This window comes from Octopus sinensis, linkage group LG2, assembly GCF_006345805.1.
Source record: "Octopus sinensis linkage group LG2, ASM634580v1, whole genome shotgun sequence".
Classification (NCBI taxonomy): Eukaryota; Metazoa; Mollusca; class Cephalopoda; order Octopoda; family Octopodidae; genus Octopus; species Octopus sinensis.
Window position 1 is genome coordinate 120795989 of NC_042998.1, and position 26950 is coordinate 120822938.

Here is a 26950-nt window from a genome sequence, read left to right on the forward strand (position 1 = left end):
CACTTGATCTATAGTGAAATAATTTGTGAACAGTGAACTGTTGGAACCTGGGTGAATTGCTTGCTGAGCTGTGTACGTAGAGATGATGTTGATGACGTTAAGAACATGATGGTGGCAACGAAGTAGGTTGCCACAATGCTGTTGGACAAAGTTGGTAAATCTCAATGTAGCTGCTATAGTAGTGGTGGTGTTGTCGCTGGAGTTGACTGTGTTTTTGTGGTCAGTGGCCAGACCTTAAAAGGTCTGGAACTAAAGACCTTGGTACAAGGAAAGGCTGAGTTTTTATAAGGAGCTGTAGGCTAAAACAGGATATAGTGTAGCATGAGCTAGTTGTTTGAGACAGATGCTGACGAGTTAAGGTTAGCATTGTGAAAATTCAAACATCAACTTCCATCCAAGTCTGAGGTGCATCCAAAACTGATAGTTCAGTTGGTTGCTGTGAAGACATTGAACTGTCGACTACATATATTGCAGCTGCTCCTTCTATCACTTTTAATAGAGATGGAAGTTTAACGTGGTACTATTTTAGTCATTATGACTATTAAGCCAAAGTTGTTTTAACCACTCCAAGGCAATTTGCCTCTTCTCCACTTGACATTCGTCTTTGTTTATTTTAATTTATGAAGTTTATATTATTGTTGCCCTGTTTGCTGAAATTGACATCTACATTTGTCTCACATTGTATTGTGGAATTGATATCTGCTCCAATTTGAAAAACCTGTAAATCTTAGTAAGTGCAACTGAATTTATTCATGTCATATGCATGTTATTCTTCCAGGCTGTACATCTACAACCTGATGTTTTGCACACACCTCATTTTCTCCTGTAATATATTTTTGACCAGTGTTGTTTGGAAACTGTAATAGAAATTGCATCTTATTTGAACACTGATACCAGTCATATTGCCTTCTAATATTTATCGTTGCTTTTATGTAAAACTGCCACTTACATTTCTGTATAAACTTTCATTGTCCTGCTTATCCTTCACCTCTTATCACATCACTCCATTGTACCATGGACTGCGTACTTTGCTAAATCATTCCTTCATCAGAAGAAAAAGCCTAGACCACCCTCTTTGCTTAGATTTTATTTTACAGATATGAAATTAACATTGAACATCATCTGTATAATCAATCTTTCTAAAGCCCACGAATGCTGTCTCTCCTTGATTAAGTAGTAGTGATAGTAGTAATATTTCTTATATGGGTACAAGGTCAGAGATAATTTGAAGAAATGGTTAGTTGATTAAATTGTATTTGACTGGCACTTTAGTTTACACTCTGGAAAAAAATGAAAGGTGAAGATCACATCAACAGAACTCTGAGCATAGTTAGGATACAAAGCATCCCCCACTTCCCTGGCAATCTCACCTTTTTCCCCTAACATTGACTCTGCCAATCCACTACTTTAATTCATGATACTTCAAATGCTATTCCCTTTAGGAACAAAACAAAACTAAGAGGCTGAATGAGCTCTCTGAAGTTTTTTTTCTTCAAAAATGATTGCATGTGTATAGCTGTAATAATGGCAGTTACTTTCTTTAGTCATGTTTTTAGGATTGACTATTTCAATGATTGTTTCCTAATTGCGTTTTTTTTTAATTTTTATTTTTCATAATTTAGCTGCATAACAGAGCGAAGTTCAAAACCAGAATCCAATGGTGTTTCTGTTGAAAATGGTGGCGTGCCAATTTCCAACTCAGATGAATTTAATTATGAAGGTAATGTTATTTTATATACACACCAATATATTATAATGTATTATATCTACACACCAGGATTATACTGTTGAATATGTATATGTCTCAGCATGGAACATGAATATTAATGATGATGATATCAATATTATTGACACATTTGAAAGTTTTATTATATATACACATATAAAATATCCAAACTGTTTTATGCATGCATGTGCAAACACATTTAGACAGTTTAACAATGTCTTAAATGTATTGCTTAATATATCAAGTGTGCTTTGTGTATGCATGTGATTTCTGTTTTCACTTAAACCTTTAAAGATAACACCATATGACATGGTTGATGAATGTAAATGCTTTTTGACTTCCTTGTATACATTAAACATTTTCTCTAACCTGTATAATTTTCTTCCAAGAGAAACCTGACTCGTTTACTGCATGTTGAAAAATGTTCTTTTGTTGTTGTACATTTTCATAAATTTGTTAGATATTTAGGTTCCAAAGCTCAAAATGCTGTGGAACTGAATGAAAATTAATGGCACACAAACATATATTTAAATTTTAATGTCTGTAGCATAAATTATAGCAACCTATTCAAAAGCATTATCAAATGAATGTTAATTATGGGTATTAAATGAATTTAACTTTTCATTATAATGTAAAGTCATACTTTGTATCTAAAAATCCAAGTTTAATGTTACTGGTTATTGTAGTCACTTTTTATTGTAAGTTATGAGGTCTGTAGCACTGTAGAGTTATCAGAATAAGTGAGTCACATTGCTAATTACATTATTAAATACGTTTCATGTTACACCCAGTAGCATAGTGGATAAGAGCTTCACTGGCATTAGTTTAGAAATATAATTGACTGTGTAGTAATGAAGCTAATTCATTCCAGAAACTCGTACATTACCACAAAAATTGCATCAAGCAAAATATGTATTTAATGACAACTTATTCCAAAATCGCAACCAAGATGGAAAGTCTGCATCCTATGCATCCCTTTAATTATTAGCAAAATAGATGCATTATTTATTTTTTGTTTGTTATAAAAACAATAAATAGTAACAATATCCTAACAATTAAATGCAAAATATTTGCACTTTTTTTTTTTTTTTTTGCATCACTAGCAGTATTGGTATTAGAGGTATCCTTCTCAAACTGTTCATAAAGACTTAGTATTTCTCAATGTTTCATTCTTTAAATCCCCAACTAACTGTTTCTCTGATCCACTTTTAGTGAAAAACATTTCATCTCATTACTATGCATGACGCAAGTATTATTAAGCCTACATGTACCTTTGGTGACTTTTGAGTGGTCAAACACTTTTGAGATCATCCTTTTCAAAACTGGTACAGACTGTAGAATTGGACAGTTCATACTCAGCACTAAAATCATTAAAATTGATGTTCTCTCTCTTAGAAATGAATTTTGTTTCCATAGTATGTTCTTTTGTACAGACCTTACTTTTGGCATAGTGAACATTTTTATTAAAAAATTGACATTAGGAAAAAATTTTGCTGTTCTACTCCAAATGAAATAATAAACCAGGATGATACTGCAAAATCATGAGTACACCTGTAATCGGCTTAAACAGTAAATTTTCATATGTAGGGTTTGTGTATTTTCTTTAGTGGCAGCTTCTTTGCCACTAAAGAAAATCAAATCTGATCCTCACCATCTTTACATAGGTGCAGTAGTGGCTGTGTGGTAAGTAGCTTGCTTACCAACCACATGGTTCCGGGTTCAGACCCACTGCGTTGCACCTTGGAGAAGTGTCTTCTACTATAGCCTCGGGCTGACCAAAGCCTTGTGAGTGGATTTGGTAGACGGAAACTAAAAGAAGCCCGTTGTATATATGTGTGTTTGTATGTCTGTGTTTGTCCCCCCGACATTGCTTGACAACCAATGCTGGTGTGTTTACGTCCCCGTAACTTAGCGGTTCAGCAAGAGAGACCAATAGAATAAGTACTAGGCTTACAAAGAATGTCCTGGGGGGTCGATTTGCTTGACTAAAGGCGGTGCTCCAGCATGGCTGCAGTCAAATGACTGAAACAACTAAAAGAGTAGAAAGAGTATCCAAGGCTATGGATACTGCTCTGATATAAAGTATCTCAGAGCTGACCTTTCCATGTCTCCCTTTGCTTTGGGTACATTTTAGTGTCAGCAGACAGTCTTATGTTGCCAATTCACATCACATTTCCACATCATCAGCTGATGATGTCTCTATTTACCAACCATACTGTCCCCTCCAGTATATTTTGCATCTTGTAGGTAACATTACCCATCCAACTCGTTATATTCCCCTAATTTCTCCACACCTCCTACATTCAATATCCATGTTTCACACAAACCAACACATATAGATTATTTGAAATAGTGAAAAGCCTTTTTAAACTAGGCAGTTAGAAGTTTGATTCTGAAACTGTTGAGTGTCCTCACTTGATTTGCTCTCATGAGATATGAGAAATTAGTTGATAATGCAATATTTCTTAAATTTAAGTCAAATATATTTATGCAATTTACACTAAATTGCAATGTTTCCTGTGACACAAGAGGATTTCTTTTTGTCATTTTCTTCACCTTTTACAATTTTTTTTTTTTGTTGTTGATCAAACAAATCAGACTATATAATTTTCAATTAGATTTAATCTAGTAATTAAGATTTTTAGTATTTTCTTCTAAATTTCTAGAGACATAATTCTGCTCAGTCAAGTTTACATTAATATTAATTTTTTAGTTTCAAACTTGTTACAGAGAACACAGTATTACTGTCATCTGCCTGTCTCCACCTAATAGTGTATTCAGTCCTTTATGTTTTAAAAGGAAGGTCATGGCATTGAAAAACAATTTCCCGTACAGTGTGCTCATATTTGCAAAACCATCATGCTCATTTTAGTATGGAAGAATGATTGTAAATTTGTTAGTGAAAAATAAAATAAACCGTTTTGTTTATTTTAAGGTCAGTAGTATGACTTACTAGAAATGTTTGTCTATTGCAGTAACTAATCAGCTGGCACCTGCAATTTCTTACACTGCTGTTAATTCATGTGACACTGTTAACCTTCGAATCAGTGACAAAGAATTTTGCAATCTCCCACCAATTTCTGTTCCTTACCTTCTCCACTCTACAGTACAGAAAATACCAAATACAACAGCATTAGGTAAGAGTTTCAGCCAAAATATTACAAGTGGTTTTTATTTTTACACCTTTATTCTAATTTTTTTTTCCAAGTAATCATTATGATGTTTGTTAAATGATTATTCACATGATATCAGTTCTGGTGATATTTATCAACTTATATTAATTACTTAATGTTTTCAATTTTGTATTCCAAAGCTGTGAAACGTGACAATGTCTGGATAAAGTGGTCCTACAAAGAATATGAAGAGGAAGTTTTGTGTATTGCTAAAGCTTTTATAAAGGTGGGTGTATGTGTGTGTTTTTGATAAAGGTGTGCATGTTGCTTTTGATAATGGTGAGAGTGTGTGTGTTGCTTTTTTGATGAAGTTAAAAGGTGCAGCAATATCAGAGGAAGGTTAATGGAAAATAGCTTTTGTATGTGGAAGATATACAGGTACAATAAACACTGAAAATGTACAGAAAATAGACTGTATCAACTGCCAGTGGGGTAAGCTAGAGGTAGTAGATAGCTTCTGTTATCTGGGTGACCAAATTAGAAGCGGAAGTAGATGCTCTGAGAGTGTAGCTGTAAGAATAAGATTAGGCTGGGCAAAGTTCAGAGTGCTCCTACCTCTGCTGGCAACAAAAGGCCTCTTTTTTCAGAGTGAAAGGCAGATTATATGATGCCTATATGCAAATAACTATGCTACAAAGCAGTGAAACATGGGCTGTGACAGCCAGCGACATGCAAAGGCTTGAAAGAAATGAAGTCAGTATGCTTCGCTGGATGTGTAATGTCATGTGCATGTTCAACAATATAAGTAGCTTGAGAGAAATGTTAGGCATAAGAGGCATCAGATGTGGTGTGCAAGAGAGATGATTGCACTGGTATGGTCATATGATGCATATGGAGAAAGATAGCTGTGTAACTGTGGAAGGAATCTGTGATAGAGGTAGACCCAGGAAAACATGGGATGAGGTGGTGAAGCATGATCTTCAAACTTTGGGCCTCACAGAGGCAATGACTAGAAGACCCGTCCAGCCAGGTGAAATTGTAGTTGTGGCTGATGCTGGTATCATGTAACTGGCACCCATACCAGTGACATGTGAAAAACACTAAGCGTAGGGCCTCACAGAGGCAAAGTGGCTGAGCTCCTTTTGAGCATTGGGTCTCACTCTTTCTGAGTGTTGGGCCTCACAGGCAATCACCAAGACCTTTGGCATTATATTGCACACAAGAAGACCCATCTAGCTGAACAAAATTGCAGTTGTGACAGATAGCAGTGTCACACAAATGGCACCCGTGCCAGTGACACATAAGGCACCCATTACACTCTGAGTGGTTGGTGTTAGGAAGGACATCCAACTGTAGAAACCATACCAAATCAGACTGGAGTCTGGTGCAGCCTTCCAGCTTGCCAGCCCTAGTAAAACCATCCAACCCATGCCAGCATGGACACAGATGTTAAATGTTGCTAAATAAAGCCTTTAGAAAGGTGAGTGTTTTTAAAGCTTTTATGAAGGTGTGTGTGTGTGTGTTGATAAAGCTTTTATAATTTGGATGGCAGGGAGCATACTTTTCAAATGTAAAGCAGTTGAAACAGGAAAATTTTTTGTGCATGTTTTTACTTAGCTTTTTTTTTTTTGTTTTTCAGTTGGGTTTAGAGCCTCATCATGGTGTTGGTATCCTGGGTTTCAACTCTCCAGAATGGTTGATTTCCAATTTAGCTGCAATATATGCTGCGTAAATATCTTTGACACTTTTATGTACACTATTCTATTGGATTTTAACTGACATTATTGTTCTTTGAAATTGCAATATAAATTGTACCTATCCCTTCTAGAGTCTTGGTAACAACATAAATGTCAATATTAATTCCTTTTAATATCAACTACTTGAGACCATCCATATTAAGGTGTTCATACCTAAATTAAAACTTCAAAATCTCATAACCTGAATGAGATTGAGATTTTTCAGTTGGTAACACCATATTATAAAGTTACATATTTCATTAACTATTCTATTTAAAATTTTGATTATAGTAAATGTTGAAACAGCCAGCATGCTTTTTAGAAATATTGATAGAAGTCAAATGTATGCTCTATTTTAAAATTATAGTGGTATATCAGTTGGAATATACACAACAAATACAGCAGAAGCTTGTGCATTTGTTGCCAAAGATAGCAACACAAATATTATGATTGTGGAAAATCATCAACAATTACAGAAGATTTTGGAAGTACGTGACAGCTTACCTGACTTGAAGGCAATAGTTGTTTATTCTGGAGAGGTTGCTGTTAAGGAGCCCAATATCTATTCGGTATGCTGGATTTTGTTTGTTCTTTTTTTTTTTTCTTTCAGTGATTTGGCTTGGAGGAAGGAGCTCTGTACATAGCCTTCAAAAACCATCCTAGCTAAGATAGGTTTATAATTGGGAATTATTGGAATGAGAGGGCTTGTGACCAGGGACTTGCCATGAATTAAAGGTAAAAAAAGTAGGCTATTACAGAAGAACCAGAGTATTAAATTGTACCTAATTTTAAAGATAACTTGTACATTGAACTACTTAATCATTGGGCAGTGTCTGGTTAGTTGTATATACAGCATCAAAGTATGTTAAGAGATAATGTAGGGCTGATGGGTTTACCTTGGCACCATAAAATATTTGTTAGAGCAATACTAAGTTCCCCTATAATCTAATTCCATCAATCTCTGAGTTACTTGAACTGTACAGATCTTTTGTCATTGATTATAGCCATTAGTGTGGCCTTGCTGGAGTGTCACCTTCAAGGCTTTCACTTGATCATATTGATCTTGGAATTTATTACAATCAGGAATTTATTTTATTCATCTCTTTATTGGATTGCTAGGTTGTTACACCAATATATGGATAAAAGCTTCAACACAGTTTCCATTCACCAACTGGCACTCATAGGAATTGGTCAAGCATAGGTTATATTAAAAGTTGATTTGCAAAGAGATTACACCTGGAACCATGAGATTGTAAAGTTAACTTAATTACATGACTTTCTGCAGCTATACCAATATTCAGGTAATTTGCACATGTCTGACTAATATTTAATTTTATGTTTATTTTTCAGTGGCAAGAGTTGAAGAAAATGGGTGCTGAATTACCAATGTCACTTGTTCATCAAAGACTTCAGACCATCAGTCCAAACAAATGTTGTTTACTTATTTACACTGTAAGTTTGAGTAATTTACCATTAGCTGAATTTGTCTTAACAATTACTGTGTGTGTGTGTGACTTTTGAATTTTGATTTCTATAATTTATATTTCTCTTATGGAAATGAATTCCTCACTGACAGTTTTCATATTTCCCATTCTGTTTTATCTACTTGGAATTTAGCAACTATCTACAGTAAATCCATCTTGCACAGTGATTCTAGAATTGCCTATTTTTATTCCTTTTGCATTGTGAAGTGAGCTTGCTCTAATTTCACCTGAGTTTGTGGATTGTCATTTCATCAGTGCAGTAATCTGTCCTCGTAATATGATGTCACATAGAATGGTCAATTGATAGTTTTTTTATGCAAAATTTGGAATAGTTTATCATTTTATCCAGCACACACATGCATGTGCTCTTGTGTGTAACCAGTGGTGTGGACACCTTGGCAGCCATATGCACTGAAAGATGCGGACAATGTACTTGATAAATTACATGATAACTAGCTGAGTTTCATCATGTTCATTGCCAAAATGTCTCTTGAAGAGGGTACCACTTATCACAATGGAACTGAGTAATTCATTGGTTTGCAGAGCTTAGCTCAGTTTCTGCTATAGGTAGAAGCTAATTATGGTTGACAGATGTCCTAACCAGGGGTGGGTCTATTTCTCTACTACTAAAATGCTAACTAATAAATATTAGTCATGTTAGGATTTAGGTGATGGTTTTGTTACTATGTATCAGCCTAATATTTCTTTCTTCTGCAGAGTGGAACAACTGGTAACCCAAAAGGTGTAATGATCAGCCATGACAATGTAAGATTTATTTTACTATTTTTATTACTTTAGATGTAAATATCTAATTTAATTTTTAAGTTTTTTATATTTCCATTTTGTAAACAACAGCTGTATTAGTTACTGAGTTCCAATGGTTTAATCATTGGTTCACTGCATGTCTGATAACATCAAATGAAAGAATTAACTTGATGCAGAACAAATATCACAAAAGGACAACTACATTCATCCATCATTTTACATCTGTTGTCCTTGCTGGCATGGGCTGGACAGTTTGACCAGAGCTGGTAAGCTGAAGAGCTGTTCTTGGCTGATTTGGCATGGTTTCTATGGCTGGATGCCAACTATTTTATAGTGTACTAGATGCTTTTATGTGGCACTGCCATGAGTAGCCCTACATCCTTTCTTAGCCTATTGTTTTAAATATATCTAAACAATTCTTATTGATATATATTTAAACTATAAGCTTTACATTGACCAATATTAAAACTAGTTTATATATTTGCTGTTGAGTTATATTTAAACTGGACTTCTCTTGAAAATATAGCTTAACACTTTGAAAGATATTTTTAATTTCTTTCTTTTTTCTTATAATCTGATGACATTGATTCCTTGTTTGGATTCAGACTATTTGTAAGATTATCTGGAATTTTGACCACAATAGCTTAATAGCATTTTATTTATGCTATTCTTGTCTTTACAAGCTGTTTCTCAATTTACAAGAGATTTTAAGGAGCGTAATCAAAATATGACGAATTAGGCTATTTTGCAAACATACATACACACATACATGTGTGGTAAAATCGTATGCTGCTGATGAGATCTAACAGACTGAAACATGTCAATAGCTGTCTCTTGCAAAGAAATCACTTTTCTTCCAAGAAAGATTAGTAATTTCTTGAAATGAGCTTCCTTTGTTTTGGGGAGTCACTAACACTTGCTGCAAGGTTTCTGTTTCCTTGCTCCAACAAAGAGGGAAATTTCAATAAAGAATTCATTTATGTATAACATTCAGTACATCCCTCCTTAACTTATATACATATTTGCCTGATGGGCATCTGCACAGTTTGTCTACCAAATCCAACTCACAAGATACTGGTCAACCTAAGATTATGGTACCAGGCTCCCGGACAAATCAGTGCACTGGGCCCTACAATATATATTTGATCCCCCGCCCCAACTGGCTCCTGTGCCAGTAGCACGTAAAAAGCATCATCTGAACATGGCTGATGCCAGTGCCACCTGACTGGCTCCTGTGCCAGTTGCATATAAAAAGCACCCACTACACTCTCGGAGTGGTTGGCATTGGGAAGGGCATCCAGCTGTAGAAACATCTCCTGGCTTGCCAGTCCCCAGTCAAACTGTCCAACCCATGCCAGCATGGAAGACGGACGTTAAACGATGATTATGATGGAAGACCACAGCATACATAGATTAGAATCGGGCCTCTAACCCTCAGATGCCCCTGGGCAAAGGTCCTGTGTGCTCATGCTTTAAGACTGTACTGCCAGGTGCTTGCCCGGTCCAGATGATGGGCCATAAGATTCAACTCTGAGTCACTTAGTTATAAAGCTAACTTAAACACAGCTACGATTGTGCCATGTTATGCAGTTATGCCTTCAGTTTTGACATTTTTCTCTTTAAAGTGTTGAAGATACTAGATTTTTGATATTTCAGTTGACATGGACAGCACATGTGGTTCAACAAAACACGCCCATTGAATTTGGCAATGAGTTCATCCTGAGTTATCTACCATTAAGTCATGTTGCAGCACAGTTACTAGATATATATATGACGATTTCAGCAGGCGCTTCACTTTACTTTGCACAACCAGATGCTTTAAAGGTAGGTTTCTTTTATTCTTTTGTTTGTCATTTGACTGCGGCCATGCTGGGGCACCACCTTTAGATGAGCAAATCGACCCCAGAGCTTATTCTTTGTTAGCCTAGTACTTATTCTATCAGTCTCTTTTGCTGAACCACTAAGTTACAGGAATGTAAACACACCAGCATCGGTTATCTAGCGATGTTGGGGGGGGACGGGGACACACACACACACACACACACACACACACATAAAATACAAAAATGGGACAAGAACACAAAACATCCAGACAGGTGATGCAAAAAAGGACAAAAAACATCCAGACAGATGATACAAAGAAAACAAGGTCGGGTCATTTGGAGTTTTCTTTCCTCAGTTGAGTTCCAGATTATCTTTGCAATTTCGGCTGATTATACTAGAGATTGCTCCAATCTGGCCAGCCCCAAGGAAAAACTAAACTAAGAGAACTAGATTCCTTGGAAGAAAGCAGCGAATGTATACAAAAACAAGGACAGGAAAAAAAAAACAAATGGTACACAAATACAAATAGGACATAAGATTTGACAGGCACAGGGAGGAATATAGATGTTACACAGATGGTAGTGGAACCAAGAAAGAAAGTTTGAGCTCTGTCAAACACCAGTCACGTGGGGAGAGAGAAGTAGAGGCAGAGAGATAGAAGAATTAAGGAGGAGCGAGAAAAAAATATGAAAGGGACAGAGTGAAGTGAAAGAGGGAAGGTGAGCACGAAGAGAAGGCCAGGGAATGTAAGAGAAGGGGGAACAAAAGAACGAAGTGTGAAGAGGCTGAGGGAAAGAATGAAAGAATAGAAAGAATAATTGTCGTACAAAATTTAGATATATACTTACATATGAGACCAAACTGTACGTACGTCACTATATACATATGCGATGGGCTTCTTTCAGTTTCTGTCTACCATATCTGCTCACAAGGCTTGGGTTTTTGTTTCCAAACAATACTTTATTCAGCATTCTCAGATCACCTATCTTATCTTTTGGAAAAAGTTATTGGGTCATTTGTGATTTAGTTTCAAATTAGGATTCACTATGAATGCTTCTTGAAGCCTATATTTTACCAGATATGAATAATAAGGATTTGTAAAACAAAAAATATTTTAAAATTTTATTTTTCAGAGTTCTCTAGCGGTTACATTAAGAGAAGTACGTCCAACCTTTTTCCTGGGTGTGCCCAGAGTCTGGGAGAAAATTGTGGAAAGGATAAAAACTGTTGGTCATGAATCAAGTAATCTGACAAAGAAGATTGCAACTTGGGCTAAATCTGTTGGATTGAAAGGAAACTATAGCCGTATGAATGGGTATGAAATGTCATACTTTATTGTGAAATCTTTATTTAAACAGATAATTTCAATTACTGTGTCAGTTTTGTTTTAACTGGGTAAGGGAAAGTGTTAGAAAATGTTATTTATAACTTAATGTTTCTTTCCTTCAATCTAAAAGTAATTTTTAAGTTGATCTGCACATGTACTAGCCTTACATTCTTTCTTAGCCTATAGTTTTAACTAAGCAATTCTTATTGATTTATATTTAAACTACAAGCTTTAACCCTTTAGCATTTAAACCAGCCATATCCGGCCAAAAGTATTCTGCCTGTTCTATGTTCAAACTGGCCAGATCTGATCTCTCACACCAACCCTACAATATCGTTTTAAAAATTAACAGCTACCTCATCAAAATCTCATAGCTACACGATAATGCATGATTTGTTCAAAACAATGTGGATGAAAATGCATTAATTTTGGCAGAATAATGCAAACACTAAAGGGTTAAGTTGACCAATGTTTAAACTAGTTTTATATACTTTTTTGTTGAGCTGTATTTAGACTGGTTTTATATACTTTGTGTTGAGCTGTATTTAAACAAGACTTGTCATGAGAATACAGTTTAAAACTTTGAGATTTTTACTTATTTCTATTTTCTTATATGATAACATTGATTCCTTGGATGGATTCAGACCCTTTGTAAAATAACCTGGTATTTTGCCCACAATAGCTTCACAGCATTTTATTTATGCCATTCTTGTCTTCACAAGGTGTTTCTTATAAGACTTTACATGAGTTTAATGTTTCAACAGTAGTATTTATGAAGTGTAATCAAAATAGGACAAATTGGGTCATTTTACTTTACTATATCAATATTTTGAACAAAGATTGAATATCATGACAATTTTCCTTTTCTTTGTAAAGATAAGATGTATTCTGCCACGAATACATCTGGTTTCTACAAATTTGAAAATGTAACTTTTCTTGATAAATTTTCAGTTATCTCTTAGAAATGTTAAAAGATTGTGGCCCTTCAAATATATTTACTGCATCAGTTTTGAACTGTTAATAAATTTTTATTTCTCTGGCTATTGATCATCTATTGAAGAGATTCATTTCTTTTTGATAGCATTCAAAGCCAGGGGAAGTTCCAGCGGTAATAATTTCATATTAAAGCTTTTTAGCATGTTGTCAGTGCTTGTTTAGTGACAACTTGTTTTTGTGCATGAGTAAAGCTTGTGACTGCAGTATTACAAAATTTGTTACAATGAAATGCTTGCAACATAAAAAAAAAACTTACTCTTTCAAAAGCATGTTCTATTATTCTCTTTTCCAACTGTATCCTCTACTGTTTTCAGAATTTCTAATTTAGTAAAATCTAAGAATTCACTTGTGTTCAGTTAGTATTTATATTAGTTTTGTATCATATACGTCATTTTCTTTTTACACATTCAGTTGTTTGTTAACTATATAATATTTTAGCTTTTTGAGTAAATAAATGTAAAATATCAAATATAAATAAGAAATCGCATATAAACTACATATGTTTATGCCCAAAGTACATAGAGTACATAGAATAATCATAAATACTAACTGAAGATATGTGCATCATCTTATTAGTTCATGGTCTCTTGTAGATATTAGTTTTTGTAAGAAAACCTGTCTTGCGTATTAATTTCAGAGAAACCAAATCATTGAGTTGTGGTTGTTCTTCCAGGTATGTTGGGTAGTTTAAAAAGCACAGTTGTAGCTATTCCAAAAGCACTGCCATATTTTTGTTTGTTTTAGTTTCTGACTAATAGCCCAGTCTGCTTTCTGTTTAACAAATCAACCAAAAATTCTTCACCAATCATATGTAGATTGTCAAGGAACTTTTATTTTAGTATCATTAATATACTATATTAGCATTTAATGTAGAAAAAAGACCATTTTAATCTGTTTATATCCCTCTATTGGTTAATGCTTATCCCAAAGCTTGGCACTTCCCAGTCATAGGTGTCAACAAATGAGACCATACTTATGAGTTTTCTCATCAATTTCTTATAACCTCTCTATGCTCAAATGTTAGACCCTAGGTTTGGGAAGGCTGAAAGTGAAAGCTGTTAATGACCATCTAGTGTTACTGGCATGGTTGGGTTGGGTTGCATTGGTGACATAACACAGTATACACTATCTCATGTGTCTACCTGGAAAAAACTATTTTTGAATAGGTTTTTATATTTTATAGCTCTTGGATTAGCTTTGATTTATGCCAGTATCATCAGATGTTTGTATGATTACATGATGATAAAAAAAAATAGTGATCTGAGCTGGATGAATTTTAGGCACATTGAGACAGATTTTATTTTTTTACTATTCTGAGTATTACTACCAGTTTTCATTGGTCTGCTCAAATAGATTTATCCTTCTGATGAGTAATGATAAAAGCTACAGAAAGTTAGATTTCAGCACATACTTGAGCCAGTATGTAATAACTTTAATCACCTTCAAATCCCTGCTTTTTTTACTGTATTTAGTTTGTGTGATTTAGTCATTCTGTTGTGTGTCACTATTGATGTTTCACAACATCTGTTTGTTTTATAACATTGTTCAGTTTTATTTCTTCACTAATTTCCTTTCACTTTACCTCACTTTTTTATTTTTCTTATTTTTGTGTTTTTAAAAATTATTATTGGTGATCAATCCTATGATTTTATTTATTTATTTTATTTTTTTTTTCAGACGGACTTCAAAACCTCTTCTCTGGCCTGTGGCAAATGTTTTAGTATTTAAGAAAGTGAGGTCCACTCTTGGACTTGACCGGTGTAAGATGTGCCTCACTGCTGCCGCACCAATTATGAAGGAAACTCTTGATTTTATGATGAGTCTTAACATTCCAGTTCTAGAAATTTATGGCATGAGTGAAAGTACCGGTCCACACACAATATCTGTTCCTAAGAAATTTAAAGTTGGAAGTGTAGGATGTGACTTGTGTGGTGTGCAGACATTGTTACATTCTGTGGACGGTGATGGTAATGGTGAGGTGAGGACTTGTATATATTTAACTTTTTAATGAAGTTTTTTCAGTTTTACTATGTGTCCCCATCTCTCTTACAATTAAAATAAATATAGCAGTAACTGTATATATTCTCTGCTGCTGCAGTAAATATACTCAGACGATATTCTCTGAACTTGCTGGCAGTATATTATTCATTTCTATTCCTTCCTGCCCTTTTAGGCTATTGGCAACTGAGACATTAACACCAGTAGCTTGGCTGACTGCAGTGAGTGCTTGACCTCTTTTTGAATGATCACCTCTTCTGATGACCCATCCCCTCTCAAAGGATTTTTTTTGTGTGTGTGACCCTGCCAGTGCTGGTGCCACATGAAAAGCATCCAGTCCATTCTGTAAAGTGGTTGATATTTGGAAGGGCATCCAACTATAAAATTCAATGCCAAAACTGACCTCACGTGTGCTGGTATCACCTAAAAATCACTCAGTCTACTCTGTGGGGTGGTTGGTGTTAGGAAGGGCATCCAGCCATAAAAAAACCCATGCCAGCCAGCTCCTGTCAAACCATCCAACCTATGCCAGCATGGAAAGTGAATATTAAATGATGATGGGTGGGTGTCAGGCTTTTGTTCCTGCTTGAACTAATGCTGTAGCATACACAACTGCAATACAAGAAACTAATGACAAAGACTATTCCTTCTCACATCAGCTTTTACATCATTTTGCATTTACCTACAATTGACACATTTTTATATTGTATTTTCCTATAATATCAAAAAGTTGTTGCTGGTACTCCTATTATCTTACATTGGGATTTATCCAATCACCAATAGATACTTGTCTTTTGATGTTTCATTTGAAAGCATTCTCAAATGATGCTATGAAATTATTGAGACTGTAAGACCATTTAACTAAAATTGAGTGACAAAAGAAATGAAGCCATTTGCATATTTCAATATACTCAAGAAAAAAATTTGGAAAATAAAATTTTATTGCATTGTTTACTTATGTCAACCTATTTGCTTTTAATGATTTGGTTGTCATAGTCTATCAGCATAATTGCCAAAAGCAACAAATTACATTCTGTGGTTGACCAATTAGTGATACTCGTAAAAGATTTTACCTATGATGCATAAAAATACAGGTGATGTGCTGAAACTTAATCCTTTAAGTGTCTGAAACCATAAAAAATAAGATCAATGAGACAACAGATATGAAAAACCAGTCAATTGAATAGCTTTATGAATGAACATTTTTCATACAGCTGGATAAATCTGTTAATGGTATTACTACTGACCAGGTGTGTAATATTTAATTGGGGTGCATTTCAAAAAGAAATATCTTTTACTGAAAGCTGGAGACCAATATAAATGGTGAGTCTCTCTTCATCTCAGTGAGTTTCTTTACTAAAAATTATTACAATATTCCCATTAATAACATTTTTTTGTATAACTTATGGAGCCACTGTACAGTTGGTTGACATGGGTCAGGGATGAGGTCATATTCAAAAAGTTCTAATTGCATTTAACTGAATAATCCATTAACTTGTTAATGCAAGACACTTCAGTCCACACTTGTATCAAATCACATTGTTCTGTAGTGAAGATAAGATTAAATGTTTAGCAAAATTTTTTTTAACAACTGTGTACTGAAAATGAGGAATAATTCGAGAAATTACAGCTTAATACATAAGTATATCTTCCAAGGGCAACTGTCTGTGCCTGCTTGTGGAAATTGTCTGACAGTGTATTCAATATTTTGTCTGATTTGGAAGTTAGAATCAATGACAAATGATTTGAAAGATTCACATAAATAAACTGCAGGTTAATGTCTCTTATTAAAATTTTTTTATGGACCAAAAATGCAACTTTATTTTTAAGTCCTTTGTAAAGATTTGTATTATTTCCCCAACAACTGCAGAGGTTGCAGAGGAATTATCAGACAGTGATTGTGTGTTTTGGAAAGCCATTTAAATTTGATGATGACTTAGAATCTGGATTTGTAAACATCATTAGTGTGATATCTTTGATCCTCTCATTATTGACGAAGAAAAGGTAATGGGTCTGTTTAGTTCACAACATTCTCATGTGATGACACTGATTCCAAACTGGTATACAAATAAGGTTATAAAGTCACTTTGATAAACAAGATAAGATTTGGGATCCAAACTTGAATTTCTCTCCTACCGTGTATCTTGTTGAAACAGCATTTTCCAGGTTGCATCAGGTGTTGATAAATCATAAAATTGCCTCAATGTTACAGAAGAGACTTACCTCTCACTAACAAGATTTTCTCAATGCTTTGACATTTAATGAAGCTCTAGGAATGCCCTGAGTCACTGTTAATATTTTATGATGTACTATCAAGTTTGTTTGCTTAGTTTTATTTTTGGTTTTCTAGTGTGCTATGCAATCCAAAAATATATGGATATCTGTAGAAAGGAAGTTCTGCTTCTCTTGTGTTTTTGTTCATGAGTAAATAAAACTTTAATCATTAAATTTTATTTAAACTCTAATAACTATAACTTGATTGAAAAATTATTTTGGTGGCTTTCCAACTTTACAATGTTTAAAAGTGGGTGGTACATGAAAAATAAATTGCCTGGTCTTGCTTTAAACTCTGCACTACGACAGCCTTTCCTCTTCAGGTCTATATTCATCTGCAAAGGGAAACACGAGCAGAGAAAAATTTTCAGTTACTAGCCTTCAACACATCAGACTAAACATTTTAACTTTATTAATTTTACCCTCACCTCTAAGAAGACAGGAAATGGATATGAATGCATAATTCTCTCCTCTTTTACACAAAAAACAATGAATATTTTGTCTTAGTTGTAGAAAGTCATCTTGCATTGCCAATTATTCCCTTAAACTAAGGCCCGAATTCTAACTATTTTAATCATTTTGACAAAATATTTCTTGCTTCAACTGATGCATCTTTAAAATATCCACTCTTCCATGGCCAAGTTTTATGAACCAACTCTGTGTGTGTGTAGAGAGAGAGAGAGAGGCAGGCAGGCATAGTTGTATGATTTAAGGATTTGGTTGCTGTTTCTAGCTGGTTGATTGACCATATAGAGACTCTGTCATTAGCCTGTGCATTTCCCTTTGGAAATTGAATACATTTTAAATGAAGCTAATTCTATTATATTGTTCTTTGAGAGTAACTACATTTTTTTCTTAGTATTAATGTGCGCAAAAATATTTCCTGTGCAGTCTGGTTTGTTGTGCTTATGCACACAATACCCCACTGTTTGGTGATGTGAATAAATGCAAAGTTACTTGGACATTTTTACTTGAGTAGTAAAAACATCAATTTTCACAGTCCATGGAAAGACCGATTTTATAAAGGTTAGCATATTTTCTTCTTGCTACTGTTACCTCATATGATTTAAAATTTCAACCTTTTAAAGCTGTTTCTAAACTGGGACACTTTTTTTTTTTAAGTGTTACTAATGTGAAAAATTTGTAAAGCTCTGCTTTAAAATAAGTCTATTTTAAATTTATAACTTGTGAATTTTTATTTTATACATAGGTTTGTATGAATGGCAGACACGTGTTCATGGGTTACTTGAAAACTCCAGAGAAAACTAACGAAGCCATTGATGAGGATGGTTGGTTACACTCTGGCGATATTGGCAAGAAAGATAAAGATTTTCTCTATATAACTGGGAGAATTAAAGGTAACTTAAAAACAAAAAATATTTATTGATAAATCTGTTTTTCTCTTGTGTAGCTGCTGATTACTTCTTTGCAAGTTGATCTATTTTCTGTAATTTCCAAATTCCTTTCTCGACTGAATTTTTATCATGACATGTTCTTTTTAAATTTTTCTGTGTCTGGAAAGTTCAATCTTTGATATGGCTCTTTCTTGTTTTGCATGTACAAACCAACTTTGTCTTTACCAGTTATGTGCATGAAGTAATATTTACTCAGACAACTGTGTACTATACACTTACCATAATTTAAAGATGGTAGTAACTTGTATTGAATTTTGGGCTAACTTCTATCTATTGCAGAACATCTTAGAATGCATTAGACAAACTATTGCTGTGATTACTTGTATTGATGGAGAAATAATTCTTTATGTACATCTTTTATTTGTTTATATATTAGTTTGTTCTAATTGTGGTAAGTTGCAACAAAATCCAGTTTCTTTTTTTTAATGATCCTTATTAAATATCTTATTTAAGAAATAATAATCACTGCTGGGGGTGAAAATATTGCCCCATGTCCAATTGAGGAGGCTGTCAAGGAAGAGTTGCCGATTGTTAGCCAATGTATGGTGGTTGGTGACAAGCGCAAGTTCCTGTCGATGCTCATCACCTTGAAGGTAAGGCGACTATTAATTTCTGGTAAAACTGTCACTTCATTATAGAATTGTATGTTGGAACAAGATTGCTATATAACAATTGACATGCTTATTAGAGATAATTGGTGAAAATAGATTCCAAAGAAAAAGAAACACATTTCTGTGAGAAAGCTGCTCAGCATTCAGATGTGAATAGTTTATTGCTGATAATTCCAGCATTCTACCAAGTATATATCTTGACTTATGAACCTTCTTAGAACCTTTTATACAAGAATAAACAGTTCATATCACAAGTTAATTTATCTAAGCACTAAAAATTCCAACACAGTATTTGAAAGAAGTAAGCTCTAAATCTTCAATAACCATGTTAGAAGTTTTAGCACCTTAACAGCTATTGTTCCTCTCTCTCTGGTCATGAGAAGTAGGAAAGTGGCTAGTAGAGAACTTATGAAATGCTCACTTGTGAGGTTGTATTTCTTAATTTTCAAAACTAAATTTTTGAAAAAAGTTAGCAAAAAGGATTCTTTCTCCCTATACTATTATTAATATTCAGATTGATATTTCTTAAGTATAACTGTTGCCTACAAGACATACTTCCAGTAATATTCAATAAAACTTTAATTAACCATAATGTAATAATTGTAACTTTCAGGTGGATATTAATCCTGACACGCTGGAACCAACCGACAAACTAACTACTTTAGCTGCGAGTTGGTGTCGGAGTATTGGCTCAAATACCACTACAGTCTCGGAAATAGTTAACAACAAAGATGAAAATGTAATGAAAGCTATTCAGAATGCTATTGATAAAGCCAATCTAAAAGCAGTGTCCAGAGCTGCTAAAGTGCAGAAATGGTCCATATTACTCAAAGATTTCTCAATACCTGGAGGAGAGTTGGGTGAGTATTGGATTTTTTAATTATAAAGAGACAGTATAGTTTGCAGTATAATTAGTACAAAAATGACAATAATACAGGTAGATGACTAACAATTTATTCAGTATTTTTATTATGAATACACTGCTACAATGGTACCCATGATATCCTTGAACAGCATATAGAAAAATAAGGTCATCTCATGACCACTTGTAGAGCTGAATATCAGATTATAAGAAAATTAATAAAATGAAAATTGAAACAGTAATGTTTTAGATGGATTCTTAAAATAAGCTGGATGGATAAAAAAGAATCAATGAATGGTCCTTCACAAGAGAGTCAGGAAAGGCTTAAATATCATCATGGAAAATGGACCTCCACTGACTATATTCTTAGAAGACAAGACTTTAAGTTCCTGTTAACTGATGCAGCATATGTCAAAAGAACAACAGGAAGACCTAAAACCAGATTTAGCAATGACATCAAAGAAGCTAGTGGTAGAAGTTTGCAGAACTGTGCAGACTGACACAGGACAGATATGGGTGGAGGGTCACAGGGGCTCAGTTGTTTGAGCCTTCCATCTAGAGAAGACACTGCTACCCAAGCCAGTTAAGGAGAATCTGAAGTATTTGTCTTACAACAATTTGCAACCAAATTGTTTTTTTTTTTTTTACATGGCTCTGTCTTAATGAAATGAGCTCATTCAATGAGAGTCAACAATATTACCTAGGAAACAAGCTGTTTGATAATGCTTGTTATTAGTGTTCTTTGTTTCTTATTGATATTACATTGTAATATTTTATAGTCAAAATATTGACTGCGGAATATTTTTATTACCAACACTAATGTAAGAAAGCATACATAGAGAAGAACCATAATAAATATCTATGAATTACCATATTTCATTTCTAGTTAAAATAAAAATAAGATCTTTAAATTACTTAATCTTATTTCTATATTTCTAAGGAGAAATATCTCTTAACATAATATTGGAGATACATTTTAATATTTTACCTTTTAACCATTCCTTATACTTAAAAAATTACAAATGCTCTCATGTGCAGAGAAATAGTGTGGAAGGGATGAATATGCTGAATAATTGAAATGGTGATTTATGGGTTGCATTATTAAACTGAAGTTCATTGTGGCTGTGATGTTTGGGGTGAAACTAGAAAAGCATTGAAATAACAGATATAGAATGAGCTGTAATATTAAAATCTGTGTGGTAGAATATGGCCATGAAATTTTATAATAATAAACTGACAGTTGAGATCAAGACAATTGTTAACTTGTAATATTGTCATTTTAATATACAAGATGCTGACAGTTCTATCAATGTCCTTTTGTATTCTGGAAGCTGCCTTGCTCTTTTTTCCTCTGAGAAAAATATGGGTCACCATATTTATGTTACTAAATATGTAAATTTTTCCATTGTTTTTATGTAATTTGATGACAGCCCATACTATTTATGATTTCATTATCACAGCTCACAACACTTTCACATTGTGTATCTGTTTCCATTATCATAACCCACACAATACTAATATTGTATTTCTGTGATTTAAGTACCACAGCCTACACATCACTGCTTCACTGCAGCTCTGCACATATGATAGTTTTGGTGAAGTAATATATTTATCTCCAACAAAAAGAGGTGGTCACGGTTTTAGGATGGCATTCTTCAGCCTGAGATGACATCTAATGTACCACAGGGATCTATTATTGGACCCCTGTTGTTTATTGCATATATTAATGACATAGGTGTTAACTTGAATGTTACAGTATTGAAATATGCAGATAACATCAAACAGTACCTTGAGATAAAGGGAATGCAGCCTATATACTATAGATCTTTCCTGCCATCAGACCTAGACACAGTGCAACAGCAGATTACTGACTAGCAACTCAAGCTGGCTGTGGACAAGTGCACCACAGTACATTTTGTGGGGGGAAACCCCATACTTCCTCTCCAACACCATTCAAGTGGTATTGGCATTTTTGTCAACAGCAATTTGTGTTGGAGAAACTACATCTCTAAAATTGTCAAGAAGGCTAAGAGTGTCTTAACATCACTCAGTAAGATCTTTGTCAGCTGTCTGTTTGGCCATGGTACACCCACAGTTTGCACCATACTCTGAACCTCTTATTTCCCTGGACATTGATACATTAAAGCTCCAACTGACTTTCCAACAACAACCATCTTTCTAACAACCACCTTGGGCACCTCTTTCAATTCCATATGCTGAACACTGAACCTGCTTCAGAAACATTTTTCATGCTTAGAATTGCTGAAGCAGGGAAAAAAAACTACCTGCATTAGTTAGCTGTCAGGACACTACATCCTTTAAAATTTCCCAAAATTTGTCAACACTACATCTGATGTTCTATTTAAAAAAAAAAATTTATGACTCATTCACTGTTCATTTTCCTGTCTTTTTGTGCATTATTCTGTGTACTATACATATACATTTGATTACTTTTTCTGATGACTTGAGCACTATATACAATAAGTTCATTATATATAACATTACATTAGATTATAATGCCCATTATTGATAATTCTTGACACTAAATTCTTATTGGGATGAAAGGAAAATAGAGGCTTGGACCATCTCTAAAGATTCTTTGCATTTGAACAAAATTATTACATGTAAGCAACTGTAAATATTTGGTTGCTGCAGAACTGGCATTATAGACAAGACAAAAGTAGTTCTGTCAAATGATTTATTACGTTATTAATAACTAGATCAAATGGACCTAGAAAAAAAACATTCAATAAAAATGAGCAACAATAAAGAATATAACAGATGAATACAAACAGCAAAATAACAGCATGTATATGCATGAAAGTGTTTGTAGGCTCTTGTACTGAAAGTAAGTTCAGTAAATATAAGAACTACTCACATGTGTGTGTGCATTGCTTTGATCTCTATTATTGATAACAAGTTGAGAATTTGACTGCTGTGTGTCTTGTTTGCAGAGCAAATGGCATGTAAACTGCAGACAAGACAATCTCCAAAGAAGTGTTAAAATGACTTTAATTGATTTTATTTTATTTTTGTATAGGGGTTGGCTTCTTCAAAGAGTTACTGAAGGCAATAAAAAAACGGTCTGATTGTAAACAAGCCACATGATTAATTTTCAGCTAAAGTTATCTGCAACATACATGCAAAAGAAGTCATGTGGCTTGCTGGGGAGTCAAAAATCAAGTATAAAACTACTGAAAAACAATTGCCTCATGAGAGAGAGGGGGTAGACTGAGAAAGAGTTGATATGAGCTAAAGGGAGAAAGACAGTTTTTATTCAAAAGAGCTAAGGGGTGCACTTTAACATTTAGATTTTCCTGTCAAATGCAATGCTTATTCACCTTGTTTTGAATTAATCATGCATTATCTCATAGTTTTGAGATTTAAATGTGTATTATTTTAAGTTATATATTTGGTTGATTTGATACTTTATTTGTTAAACCCTTTTATTTAACCTAATGGTTTTTTTCTGTATTTTTCAAGGTCCAACAATGAAGGTGAGACGTCCTATTGTTCATAAGATGTATTCAACTCTCATCGATTCATTTTACTGAAATAAACTAACTAGGTGAAGTTTCCTATTACAGTGATCTAGTTTGCGTTAGCTGAGAGGTTGTCAAGTCTATTCACTACAACTTAATGTTGAAGTACTGTATAATCTAAGTAGCTTCTTAGCTGGCTATATTCCCTAATATCTTGCAAATTAGTTCAGCATTCCCCCAATGGGAATATATCAGTACCCTAACTGGAAGAATACAACTTCTACTTTATCCTTCAACTTTGACAGCAATTAATATTCTAGCAAATTAAAAATCTGAATTTTTACTAAAACAACTTGGCATTAGTTTAATTATCTTCAGTTTCAAACACCATGTTTAAAGGACTTTAGTCCTTATTATTGGCAGCTGCAAAATAGACTTAATGATTGTTCCATCCAGCACTTTTGTGCTGTTAACATCACCAGAAGATCCAATTGGAATCAAAATATTTACTTTGATTCACAAAGTAAAGATTTCCTTTGTTTGTTTTTTTTTTGTTTTTGTTTTTTTTTTATTACCATGCACTGAAATTAAAATTATTTAATAAATCATAAATTGCTTTGTTTTCAGTGTTAAAAATTACATTAAACCATTTTACTGCTGCAGTTGTTCATCTGTACATGACCCCCACCAACTATAAAATTAAGTTGCTATACTAGTAAGTCTTCTCCCTTCAATAAGTGAAGTACTTTAAAGAATAAAAAGTAGATTAAACAACCTTATATTTAACTAGACATGGCTGTGACCTATTAGACTGAAAATATCAACAACCTAATTGTGTTGGTAGGAGACAAACTTGTATTTGTTGTCAGCTCAATATTGCTGATTTTCTATTTGATATGCATAATTCTGTATTTAAGTATGCAATAATTTATTCCAGTCCACATAGTGTAGTTATTTGCTGTGCTATAAATAGCAGCTAAATTCTCTTTCTTCCAGTTAACACTTTGCCATATTAAAAACAAAATTGTCTGTAATCTCTAATATACACCCTGATAAGATGGTCACAGCTAGAATGTCTTTGATCATAGGTCTATTCAATCCAGTGTTATGGAACTAAACCAAAAAAAAAATCACTTTAATTATTTGGTGCTTTTTATTTTTTCGAGAATTTTTTTTTTTTTTTTATTTCATCACGGTATAAACTGTTTTTTGTCTCTTTTTCAACAAAGCATTGTACATTTTCAAGCATGTGGTTAAGAATTACACGATCTCATGTTCTAACCACTGTGCAGCACTTTGGGCAAGTATTTTCTATCATGCTGCAAAGTCAGCTTTGTGAGTGAAATTTGGTTGACAAACTCTAGAAGCAGATCAGGTTTGTTTCTAGTCTTGCATGATAAACTTAATCTATCACCTGCTTTAATACCAACACTTGACCTTTGGTTACCCTAGTCTCTTGCTGATTTGAGAATAACTTTTTTTTTCCAACCAGTTTCGGAGGCTCTGAAGAGTTATTTGCTCTTTAGATTTTTCTATTAAAAAAAAAAATCAGAAATTTTTTATCTCCCCTTAAGGTTTAATATTGGGTCGGTGCATAATTATTGCGGGTTTTTTTTAAATTTTAATTTTATTCAACAAAAACTTCTTTTAATAACGGTTTGACTGTCTGCCAAGCAAATGGGGTAGCAGTAATTGAAGTACATGGTGAATATGTTCGGGGAAAAATCATTTAAATGTTTTTGAATAAAATTTGTTGAAAAAAACTGCAATAATTATGCACCAGCCCAATAGATTTAATAATTACCTTTGGCTGTATTAATTTCAGTTAGTTCTTTCTTTCTTTCTCTCCAAATCTTCCAATTTTCATTTCTACAGAATCATCAGATAATCGTTCATTAGAAAGTATATTTTTCATCAAAACCAAACTTAAATTATTAGATGTTTACAATTGAAGTTTAACTTCCAGCTGAAATATTTTATGAACCTAAGGAAAGATCAAGTCCCAAATTGAGAGGATATTTTACTTTTTATGTGACGAAAATGTACAAATATGATCCAAAATTTATCTAGTCGACTACTTTTAGTCTTCATATCTAAGACATTTAGTACTTGACTAGTGTTTTATTTTAAATCTGCATAGTTAAAAGTATAACTGTGATTAAGAACCTTTGCATCCCCATGGTTCCAGATTTGATACTATAACAGTATCTTGAGCAAGTGTCTTCTGCTGTCACCTTATATTGACTAATTCCTTAAGTATAAACGATAAGGGACATAACTTCATAAACTCTGTCCTTGTGGTTTAATAGATGGATAACATAAATAGTGGGGTTCAGATAATTAACTAGAAGCCTTAGTGCTCTAATACAACAGTCCAATGACTGAAACCAGTTACTAATTTTTGTGAAGGTAAACCAAAGGATATGGCCCTTTTTACAGAACATCTAAGATTTGGTGGTTGGGGAGATATCCTTAAACCAGGTTCTAACGTTTGCAACAAAGTGAACTATGCTAAAAGCACTGAATGTCAAGCAACAGATTGTCTGTCAGCTAGGTAGGCCATGCAATGATTTGAGCTCTAAAAGCAAAGAGCCAGAACAAATGCCTCAGGGTATCCAGTTTGACGTTCCTATTCTGAATTGATAGTTATTTTATCAACCCCCTAAAAAAGCTGAAATGCAAAGCTGGGTTCAAGATTTTGGACTTGTGAGACGTTACATGTGAGAGCCTATAAATGTTTTAGAACTTAAAAAGTAATATACATTCGAATAAAAGTGGTGAGATTACAACTAGATTACCATGGAATGGTTTGTAAAGATGGGAAACCAGAGAGCACAGTGCACATCTGTAAGCCTACCAGATTATGAAATTCTTATTCAGGACATTCAGCCCACCCAAGAGCTGAACTCCTGTATTAGAAAAATGTTTATATTGTGTATTTACCACTAGATGTCAGTTATCCAACCCCCAAACCAGGAATACTCTGCAAAAAGTATTGCTCACATTTTGTGAAACATGTTAGATGTAGTGGATACTAGAAAGTTTGTACCAAAATTTCTTGAATTTAATTTTAAAGATGTTCATTACTAAAGGATGAGAGATGATGGAAGCATGGCGTAAGCTGTGACCTGTTTTGATGCTTGATAATGGATCTTATGAAAATGTTGGGAACAGTTTCATAGTCTTTAATCTTATCAAAGAAAAAGATGTTCATAACTTGCTTTGATATGCAAAAAAATTGTGACAAGACCGTTTACTAAAAATAGAGTAAATAATCTTAATGCAAACTTCTGGTGGAATGAGTGGATATTGAAGAATACATGATCTATGCCATCTT

The 26950-nt window shown here is 33.9% G+C and overlaps 1 protein-coding gene across 7 annotated transcripts in view; it reads left to right on the forward strand.

Annotated features, from left to right (window-relative positions):
• The window catches only part of LOC115222277 (long-chain-fatty-acid--CoA ligase ACSBG2), a 65246-nt gene extending 41284 nt beyond the window's left edge, over positions 1 to 23962 (forward strand). For 4 of the 7 annotated variants that reach the window (XM_036499080.1, XM_036499076.1, XM_036499083.1 and 1 more), the window contains exons 3-17: positions 1623 to 1720; positions 4702 to 4863; positions 5040 to 5125; positions 6479 to 6567; positions 6943 to 7144; positions 7926 to 8027; positions 8777 to 8824; positions 10481 to 10648; positions 11782 to 11963; positions 13609 to 13644; positions 14649 to 14949; positions 18454 to 18601; positions 19112 to 19251; positions 19883 to 20129; positions 23615 to 23962. In XM_036499080.1, the coding sequence (XP_036354973.1) occupies positions 1623 to 1720; positions 4702 to 4863; positions 5040 to 5125; positions 6479 to 6567; positions 6943 to 7144; positions 7926 to 8027; positions 8777 to 8824; positions 10481 to 10648; positions 11782 to 11963; positions 13609 to 13644; positions 14649 to 14949; positions 18454 to 18601; positions 19112 to 19251; positions 19883 to 20129; positions 23615 to 23685 (2080 nt within the window). In that variant the 3' untranslated portion in view covers positions 23686 to 23962. Of the gene's footprint in view, positions 1 to 1622; positions 1721 to 4701; positions 4864 to 5039; positions 5126 to 6336; positions 6347 to 6478; positions 6568 to 6942; positions 7145 to 7925; positions 8028 to 8776; positions 8825 to 10480; positions 10649 to 11781; positions 11964 to 13056; positions 13084 to 13608; positions 13645 to 14648; positions 14950 to 18453; positions 18602 to 19111; positions 19252 to 19882; positions 20130 to 23614 lie in introns of those variants that run through there. The other 3 variants (XM_029792450.2, XM_029792457.2, XM_036499088.1) reach the window with 3 other exon arrangements.
• Positions 23963 to 26950: the final 2988 nt, after the last annotated feature.